The 9,941-nt window shown below is 33.1% G+C and overlaps 2 protein-coding genes across 2 annotated transcripts; both read right to left on the reverse strand.

Annotated features, from left to right (window-relative positions):
* Window positions 1-1,840: 1,840 nt before the first annotated feature.
* LOC130095046 (natural killer cells antigen CD94) lies at window positions 1,841-4,513 on the reverse strand. The gene is made up of 6 exons (XM_056261692.1): window positions 4,316-4,513; window positions 3,874-3,975; window positions 3,700-3,762; window positions 2,955-3,017; window positions 2,446-2,582; window positions 1,841-2,068 (listed from the first exon to the last, which is right to left on the reverse strand). The coding sequence occupies exons 1-6, from the start codon at window positions 4,464-4,466 to the stop codon at window positions 1,880-1,882; spliced, it is 705 nt and encodes a 234-aa protein (XP_056117667.1). The 5' UTR covers window positions 4,467-4,513; the 3' UTR covers window positions 1,841-1,879.
* Window positions 4,514-6,544: 2,031 nt separating this feature from the next.
* LOC130095047 (C-type lectin domain family 4 member E-like) lies at window positions 6,545-9,614 on the reverse strand. Its single transcript, XM_056261693.1, has 6 exons — window positions 9,440-9,614; window positions 9,089-9,193; window positions 8,089-8,151; window positions 7,918-8,001; window positions 7,544-7,680; window positions 6,545-6,993 (listed from the first exon to the last, which is right to left on the reverse strand). Exons 1-6 carry the CDS (start codon window positions 9,591-9,593, stop codon window positions 6,859-6,861), a joined length of 678 nt encoding a protein of 225 aa, XP_056117668.1. The 5' UTR covers window positions 9,594-9,614; the 3' UTR covers window positions 6,545-6,858.
* Window positions 9,615-9,941: the final 327 nt, after the last annotated feature.

Here is a 9,941-nt window from a genome sequence, read left to right on the forward strand (position 1 = left end):
TTTAAAACTTGACTCTTCTGTAGTCCGTCGGTCTTAGTGCACGATGTAACTACAGAAGAGTCAAGTTTTAAATAGGAAAAATATCGAAAATCTTTGGTCATTTTTTTTTTGAGAAATGCTAATGGTCTTGTCCACTTCAATGATCTATGCTAAGCTATGCTATAAGTGGTACCGCCAGAACCGGAGATCGGCTGAATGGATTCAAAAACGGTAAAACTCAACAGTTTACCTCTGGGGGAGTTGTAAAATAAGCCTATTTCCAAAAAAAGTGGAGTATCCCTTTAAGTTCAAATGTATTTATTTTATTTCAATTTTTTTTTTTTTTTTGGTTTAATTTTAGTTAAGTTAACATTGGACCAACAGTTCATTTTCATAAAGTGCGTGATCCTTTAGATGTCTAAGATACATATTATCTGAAATAAAACGTATATACAGTAGCCTAATCATAACTGAACCCACATAATTACACAAATATGCATGTAATAATATATATAATATGCTGAACCATTTTGGATTTTAGCATTTGTCATACTGCCTCCTTAAGATAATTTATTTAATCTGTGGAGGATCTTATTCTCATTTGTTAGTAGCAGTATGTGGATAAAAGCATCTGCTAAATATATAAAGGTAGGCCTACATATAAAAAGGTAATTTTCATTCAGATGACCGGGCTTTTACCCTAATATACAGTGTTTAGTGTGAGAAAGCACAAGTAGTTTCAGCCAGAACTTAAATGTGGCTATACGTATCATTGAAGGAGATTTAAAGATAAACAAATGCAGGAGAAAAGAAGAAATATCTTTACATTAATACTGACAACTTGATTAAAGTAATGGCTTGAGCATCTTTTATGTTTGGCGAAGATTACGTTACAGTATAAGTCATTATTCTATAATAGTAATTATAAGTTAAGGACAAGCACTTACTCTTATCTTCTTCCTCTGGCATCAGTTTAGAGTCTAATAAATAATTGAAATATACATTGTCAGGCTCTTTTGTCTGAAGAGAGATATTTAATCCCGTGAAGAGAGAACTGAAGCACGCAGGTCTCGTGACAAAATACTCTAAAGAAAGGCAGGTTTCTGGGGGCTTTATTCGACCATATATCGACCAATTAACCGTGCATGCAAAATTTCCAGTCAGCTGCTTATTAGTGGTGTATGTTTTCAACCATATGATACCTCACATGTATTTTCATTTGGCATTATTTTGCAAAATTGTTGCTTTTTATAGTTGGTATTGACTACAGAAAAATCACTTGATAATGATTTTTGTTAATAGTAAAAACTATTTAAATCCCTTGAGATAAAAATATAAAAAGTTACAATTACAGCAATTAACACAAATTATTGTTAATTATACAACAAACATATTGATATATAAAAACGTTTATTGTTAACAACAGAGGATGAGATTTAAAAAGAGAGATTAGCCTGCATATGTAATAAAGTATAGCTAGAAAAGAACATTTTAAAAATACTATTATTGCTATGGAAGATAGACCATAAGAAGGATTTCTTAGGATAACAGACAGTTATTCAAAATAGACAGATTATTTAAGGAATTTACCATCAGATAGGCTTTGCACATGGTTAATTATAATTTAAAAAAAATGACAATAAAGAGGAATCTGCAATTATTCACTAGACACTAATAAATTGTGTACACAAACGATGTTGTCCATAAAAAATAAATAAATAATAATAACTATGAAAAATATGACATTAAAGTATATTCCCATATCAAACATGGAATAGTATGGAAATGTGAAAACAAGTATACAAAAAGGAATATCAAATAAGACTATTATGAGGACACAGTTAAAAAAAAAAAAAAAAAATCAACCATAAAAAAAAAGGAAACCCCTACACCCCTAGGTCTACTGAAGGCATGGGATCTCACAAATGCTCCTCTCTTCTCTCAAGCAAGAAATGTCTTCTTGTGCATTTCCTTTGAGTACAGCACAGTTGTGTTGTTTGGAATTCAGATCTGCCCAGTTCCCATCACTGTTCCCAGCCCAGTAGAGATCAGATTCACCAGTAACACATAGTCTCCGAGCAAGAAATTCCTGCGTAACAAACACATCATATTCTATTTATTCTTGGCTTTATCGTAAAAAAAAATGATGTATGGCTTTACAAACTGAAATATCTATTATAGTAATATTACTGTTTTGCACATTTTTGGGTGAAAACACAATGTGGGCTTTCACACCTGGTCCCACTTCTCTCACATTTGTTTCTCTTTTAAAAACATTGGTTTCATTCATCATTTTCAATCAAATCGTGTGTATGGCTTTATCAATTAAAATATATTTTAGAAGAACAATATTTTATGTGACCAAATACTTTGTAACTGTTTCACACCTGACCCACTTCTCTCACATTAGTTCTTTTAAAAAACATGCACAATGTCGGGATAATACAGACATTTTTAGTTTCAGACCTTCTCCTCTGTGTTGTTAATGAAGACCAGATCACCACCCAGATCCTGGCAGTGCTTTCTGCTGGAGCTCCAGGTCTTGTTGTGGTTGGAGAAAACATAGAAGCTGCCGTTGCCTTTTAACCACTGCTCTGGCAAATCTACAGAGACAGGGTTTTTTTGTATATAAAGAGGAAACAAGATTGTACGTCTGTTTCAAGTCTGTGGTTTAGCAAGAAGCACATTTGTAGGTTGGAAAAAAGCGGCAACCCTGCTGAACTGCACCTTTACATACTTTAAATGGGGTTCTAAAATATTTTGGAATGACTCATTGTTAAAAACACAAGAATAGACATGGCAAGAAGACTCAGACAGAATGTGTACAGAAGCACAGAGCATTCTAGACTGTTATTTTACTGATAAAAAAAAGAAGTAAAAGACTGATTACTTTAGGCGCTTCAGGTAATTATTTGCAGATTTTGAAGATAATCCTCCAGCTCTTGTGTATGTTGAAAAACAAGACATAGTTTTACCTGGGCAGTAATCAAGTGACCTCCATTCCTCATACGTGCACCCTGGACTACCTTGTTCGTTTTCTGAATAGGGATGTGAGGAATGAAGAAAATCAAAGATTACTTAAAGTCACTATGAAATCAAAATTGACCACACTCAACAAATATTTCAGCCTGTTTTTAAAAGCACAATATGTAATATTTTTGTTTAAATCCAGAGAAATCAGCTATTTTACCCAGTGTAACATCCTGTGTCATTGCATCGCCTGTCAATGACGTAATATATCCGCGTAACCCTCAATTTCTGCTTTAATATATTGTGTTTTATTAGACAGTTGAGCAACTGTTTGGATGTATTTATCAACCGAAAACTTGTATAGCTCAACACGGTTAGTCTTATCCGCCATTCGAGCGATTCGCTCATATGTATTCTGAATGGCAGATTCTACGCTTACGAGAATACTTGATTAGTTGGTAGAAGTAATTACACATTAATGAGCACATATAATTTTGAAAGAACAAAGTGTTTTTTTTTGCTAAGAATCGACTTAAAAAATTACACAGTGTAGCTTTAAACAACGCGGCACATGACGTGAAAATGATAACTGCGTCGGGCTGAAACTAGCAATAGACACTTGCGTCGCGATTGCCGCTGCATAGCGCCTGGTGTATGATAGGGCCCAATATTGGTCATGTTCCTAAGACTTTAGGAAATTGTCAGTAGAATATCATATAACATTTGAACACATACAGATGAATGATTTACCTGAAATTGAGCAGTTTGTTACTGGCTCACAATGCAACAACATATTTTTGTCTTTATTGAAATCTGCAAAAGTAAGAACAGTGAAATAAAAAAATGTATGTAGCTAAATGTAATATATACCTCTGATACTGTATATGCAACATAATAGTTCCTGTAAAATATGAGGATACTTACACAAATATGCCAGCACCCCATTTACAAGCAGAGACAGGAGGAGGAAAACAGCAATAACGGCAAAGATAGGTCTACATTTCTTCTCTTTGGTAGATTTCCTACCTACAAAATAAAATACATTTTAAAAGTGTAGAATACTGAGGAAAAATCTTTAGAAATAATTTTAATTCAGTAGATTACACCTTTGCACCAACAGAGAGTTGTCCAAAGATAGTATAGCCTGCATGTCTAAAAATAGCATTTGCATTTCAAGTAACTGTTTAAGCTACTGACACAGATCGATAAAACTGTTGCTATGGTTTGGTTATAGGCTACCTCATATAATACATTTTGCAAACTCTAATTTGTTTTAAAATTGTTTGAAAACTCGGATGAAACGTTATAATACTTTAACCTAAATTTAGAACCACAACCACAAGGAGAAAAAGAATCAAGTACTTACTTCCAAGTGAATTCTTTTTCATCCATCTAGTGTTGTCATAAATATGATCTGACATATCATGTTTGGGCATTGTTGTGTCAAGCAGAGAAGTGTGCACTGTGCAGCAAGAGAGGTGGTGAAGTGACATCAGGCTGTCAATGAAGACACTCATGCCAACCCACTGTCATTTCCTGTTAACATTATGGGTTATCATGCTGGTAGCTTTTGTCTATAGAAATAGTTTTCTCTGTCTTGTCTGTGCGTATACATAATTATGTATAAGCCTATCTATATAGTCAATATAAAAAAGAGAATATAAAAAATCAGCTTACTCGTGTGTTAATGTTTCTAAATAATGATAAAATGTAGATAAGAAAATGTCTTTGTCACTATCAGCTAGTACACTCAACAACAACAAAAAACTTTATTTAACCACTTACACCCTGAAGGCATTTTAGTATCAATTGTTGGAATATTTGAATAATTCAATTGAAATGAAAACCATTTATTTAAGTTAAACTTAAGCAATTCATTCAAGTTAAAGGAACACCATTGATTCTAGTTAGATGTACACACTGAAAAAAATTTTATGTTGAATTTACTTAATTTTATTATGTCAAGGGGTTGCACGAAATAAATTGATCTAAATCCAGATATATTTTTTAAGTTGAGTGTACTTATATTTTGTAAATTGGTTGTACTTAAATTGTATAAGTAATTTCAGATTAATTGTGTTCATAAGATTAAAACTGTTTTGAATTGAATTTACTCAAAGTTTTCAAGAATCAGCCTGTGAATCTCATCAACAGTGACAATTATAAAGCATGTTGCAGTTTTTCTGGGTGCACCAATCAAAAGACATTCACAGCTCCCACCATGCATTGCTTCATGAATACATAATGAACTTGTGATTAGAGGTGATCAGTTTGTCACCATTGCTGAGATTCAGAAGTCATTGCTGACTCAGGTACAGCAGTCAAACAAAATCTACATTAAATGATTTTTGGGGTCAAGAGCCCAACTAAAACAAACACTAATCTCCATAATGGTAACACAAAATTACGGTTTTCTCCTTCAGTGATTCTGCTTGTTAACATCAGGTGTCTTCAATGTTGGCAATAAAAATAAAGACTTCTTACTTCTTCTTTGACGTCTGTCTGTTAATCAGATATTTTTGTTTAAAATGCATAGGGATTTTGTATTGAACTGGATCACAGTGTCATAGAGACAAGGGGGCGGGCTCATTTTACTCAGACGACCAATCAGTCTCTCAGTTTGAAAATGGTTAACTTTTAAGGAATTATTTTGATTAATTATTACTCAATTCTAATGTGTTCAATTTAATTAATAATATTACCTGTAATCTGTTGCCACAATTTTATATTAAAAAAAAAATTTCTAATTACTTTTAATTGAATAAAATTAGCTTGTTTTAAACAAGGGTAGTGAATTTGAAAATTAATAATAAAAAATAAGTAGGATTAAATAACACATTAAAATCAGTGAAATTAACCAGATAAAAACATGTAACATTTAATAACAAGTAAAAACCCAATAGAATCAACCATGTACGTACATGGTTGATTCTATTGGGTTTTTACTTGTTTCACTCATGTGGAACCGATTGTCCATTATTGAATCATGTTCAGCCAAAGAGCTATTTTGAGTGTAGACATTTTACTATTATATTTGCACAACTGCCTCATTAGTTGCCCAACAGCATTGCATCTGAAATACTCTATCACCACTGGTCATATATATGAAATGTTTTATTTGTCCAGTTAATTTGTCCTTTCCAGTTCAGACACATTTAGTCAAGACTCACCTTTCAAGATTCATACTTCATCCAAAGGTATTTGCAAATGCTGGGGGTTATTCTTTGCTTTATTATTGAATAACATCAGTAATTACTCAGTATTATCAGTTAATAGGTACTCAACTGTCCTTTATTTAAATCATTGAACTGTGAAATCAAACTTACTATATCTTCTTATAAATTAAGTAAATATCTTTTTACATTATCTATAGGACTTGTATGGCTTCTCCTGTTTATTTAAGTCAGTTTTCATTTTCATAAAGTGATCAAGCTTTTTTTCCCTTCATAACTACTTTTATTCTGCCTTATAATATTGTTTACATTATTTTAAATGTCCTTTTTTTACTTTATCATCTTTATTTTTATTGTCTGTAGGGGGCTTGCAGAAAGCACATTTCACTACCCCTGTTAATGATGTTCAAATGACAAATAGAAACTTTTATTAAGTAAATATTTATTAAGAACATGGAATCTCACAAATGCTTCTCTCCTTCCTCAAGCACAAAACATCTCCCCACTTCGACTCAGTCGTTCGTCCATTCATTACAACACAATCTTCCCCCAGAGGATTGTCCGCTGATTTGTGATCATCAGGGGGAAGTGCCCAGAAACTGACAAATAAATAAATCATCAATCAATAAATAAATCATTTAGAGTGTAAACTGCATAAAAATGTATCATATATCCAAACGGGTTCCAAATTGAAAGGGACATTTTAAACATCAGATACATTTATTAACACAGACATTTAAAATAATACTTGCCTAAGATGATCCTCGGTGTCGTCCACCCACAGCCAAACACCTTCATTGCGGCTATCAGTCAGACCAATCCAATATAATGTTTGTGCGCCAATAATGCGTATTTGGTTTGCAAGACGTTTCTACAATAGAAAGTTCTGTCATGAAACTCTATACGGCGCAGGCTAATAGCTCCATAACTATAGTCTGCGTCATTCTCACATCATTATCTATAGGGCACAGCTGATTGGTTACTCCTGTATCAGTAGCCAATGATCTCACATGCTCAACCTTCAAATACTTGGGTAGCATTTGCCTTAGCAGTGCAGTGCACTTTCAGAAGCCCTCCACCTTCCCCAGCTCCACCTGTATAATTCTGCTATAGGTAATTCATGTACGCTATATTGTACAGCAGCAGCGTGTCTTACTCGCTCACAGCAAGTGTCGTGTATGTATTGGCAGTAGCAAGTCCTGTACTTACTCTTCAGCAGCAATAACCAACAGCAGCAGCGTAGCAGATTTATTCAGCCAAGACAAAATAAATCCACTCTGTTCATTACCTTGCCAAACATTCCTAGTTGTCAAGACTGACATATTGAGATTCTTTAATCTGCAGCTTGTTTCATTTAAGTTCAATGTACATCTTTCACCTCAAATGAAATGTTCTAATGATGTCATGTTATATATCTATACCTGTTCCTCACTGCTGTTGATGATGACCAGGTCTCCACCCAGATCCTGACAGCGTTCCCTGCTGCTGTCCCAGTCCATGGTATCATTGGAGAAAACGTAGAATCTGCCCTTGTCCTGGACCCACTTCGCAGGGAAATCTTGCGTGACAGTTTTTGAATGTTCAATATCAGTGCCCTAAACTAAATTTTAAATTATATATTCGATATAGTGTGGGGTACAAAACTGTTCTGTGTAACATGAGTGTACATTTTTTTATTCTGACTTATTCTGCAGCTGTCTCTACATGTCTGAAAATATTCCAGTGTTTACTAAAATATTTGATGTATGTTTCTAATGTGTTTATGCATAAGAACACAAGTAATAAATTGATTTGCCTTTTTTTGGACAGTGCTGTACTTTGGACCTGTTTTCCATGTCCTTGTGAAAGCTCTGTTTGATTTGGGCATCGTCGTCAACATCTAACATAAAAACAAAGAAAATTACAAATCTTATTCTGAATAAACTTACCGTCTTATTTAAACAGAGAGGATGTGGAGTTTGTCTACCTGAATAAGAGCAGTGTGTTACTGGTTCACAACTCAAAAGCTGTTCTGGGCCATTGCTGTAATCTGTAATACAAAAAAGATCACATATACTGTAACATTACAGCTTTAGTATTACAATATATTTACAGTAGTAAGTATTTAGGGTTATATGAACAACTAAAAAAAAACTATTTTGAACTTCTATGAAATATATGTTGTATAAAAATGCATGAGAGTTAGAAGATTGAGTCACACTTGATATTTGACTTTAAACCAATTGATTTGAGACTAAATTAGAGTTTTTCCCCACAATTTAGAGACTAAATAAATAACAAAAGGTATTTTATAGGTTCATAAAACTTTGTGTAGTCTATAAGAAACTACAGAAAACCATTACAAAACTATTTATGACCAGATACAGAAAATAATATTTTCTACTTTGAAAACAAATTACCACTGTCCTTTACTTGTGGTACCATTTCATTAAAATTTTGCCACAAATAAATGTTTATCAAAGTGAGTAAGGAGATAATAGTGTCAGTGAAGAACATGTTTTGGGTAACACTTTACAATAAGGTTTCATTAGTTAACATTAGATAATGCATTAACTAACATGAACCAACAATGACCAATACAGCTGTTCATTGTTTATTCATGTTAGTTCTCAGTGCATTAACTAATGTTAACAAATACAACATTTGATTTTAATAATGTATTAGTAAATGTAGGACCATTAACATTAAATGCTGTAGAAGTATTGTTCATTCTTCATGTTAACTAAAGTTGTTAACTAATATTAACTAATGAAACCTTATTGTAAAGTGTTGCCCACGTTTGAAATTAATCATGTGAAAATATAGCTGGATTGTTGCAAATGTAAAAAAAATAAAATAAATACTACTACTACTACTACTAATAATAATAATAATAATAATAATAATAATAATAATAATATGCAATGCATGTAGTTAACATACATACTGCAATGCAATGTGTACATGTAACACATGAGGATACCCACACAGGTAAGCCAAAGCTGCATTTGCCAGCAGAGACAGGAAGAGGAGAACAGAGAGAAGAACTACCACACAGACCCCATCTCTCTTATCGTTGACACACTCCTTCTCTGAAAATACATTATTAGTCGAGAAATTAATAGCCTTTGAAATAAATAAGTAAATAAACAAATCATCTCTCTTATCAACAGACTTTCTATCAACAGACAAAAACAAGTGTTGCGTTTATAATTTTGTTCAGTGTATATATTAATAATAATAAAAATAATAATAAATCAATACAATAAAAAGTTAAAGTGAAATGAAGCTGTTGAAACAATTAATTTGCGAAAATGAAGTAGCGAAATAGCACTTACTTCTATCTTGATGAGCTGGTCTTAAGACGGCTCTCGGAATAGTGTTGGAATAAATAGCTTCTGACATCTTCTGCAAGTAAAGAAATGAGAACTGAAGAGAGGATCTGGTTAAGTATTCTTGCTGGGGGTTAGTAGTGATGTTTCCTGCCATCATTTCCTGTCACTTGGTTATTAGTAGTTGGGGGCATCATCTCAAACAATAAAAGATCATCTGTGGTCAATGCTTCTTGAACGCTCGCTTTTTGTGTTTCATGCCATTTATGGTTTTCCCTCATTGTTGGAATCTTACTCTAATTCCATATTAATGTAATATGTTACATTAGATAGAAACTTGCTAAAGCGTTTCTTTTTCATCCCTTTCTTACTGAACAGTAGGCCTCTTGCTGTACACAGTGCACACGGCGTGTTGGTGATAAAGCAGCAGCAAGCACAGACCTTTAGACATACATGCCATTAAAACAAAAAACATTCAACAATACGTCACATATTTAGTCATTTGTTA

This window comes from Rhinichthys klamathensis, unplaced genomic scaffold (genome assembly GCF_029890125.1).
Source record: "Rhinichthys klamathensis goyatoka isolate OS25496 unplaced genomic scaffold, OSU_Roscu_1.1 h1tg000184l_1, whole genome shotgun sequence".
In the NCBI taxonomy this organism is placed as follows: Eukaryota; Metazoa; Chordata; class Actinopteri; order Cypriniformes; family Leuciscidae; genus Rhinichthys; species Rhinichthys klamathensis.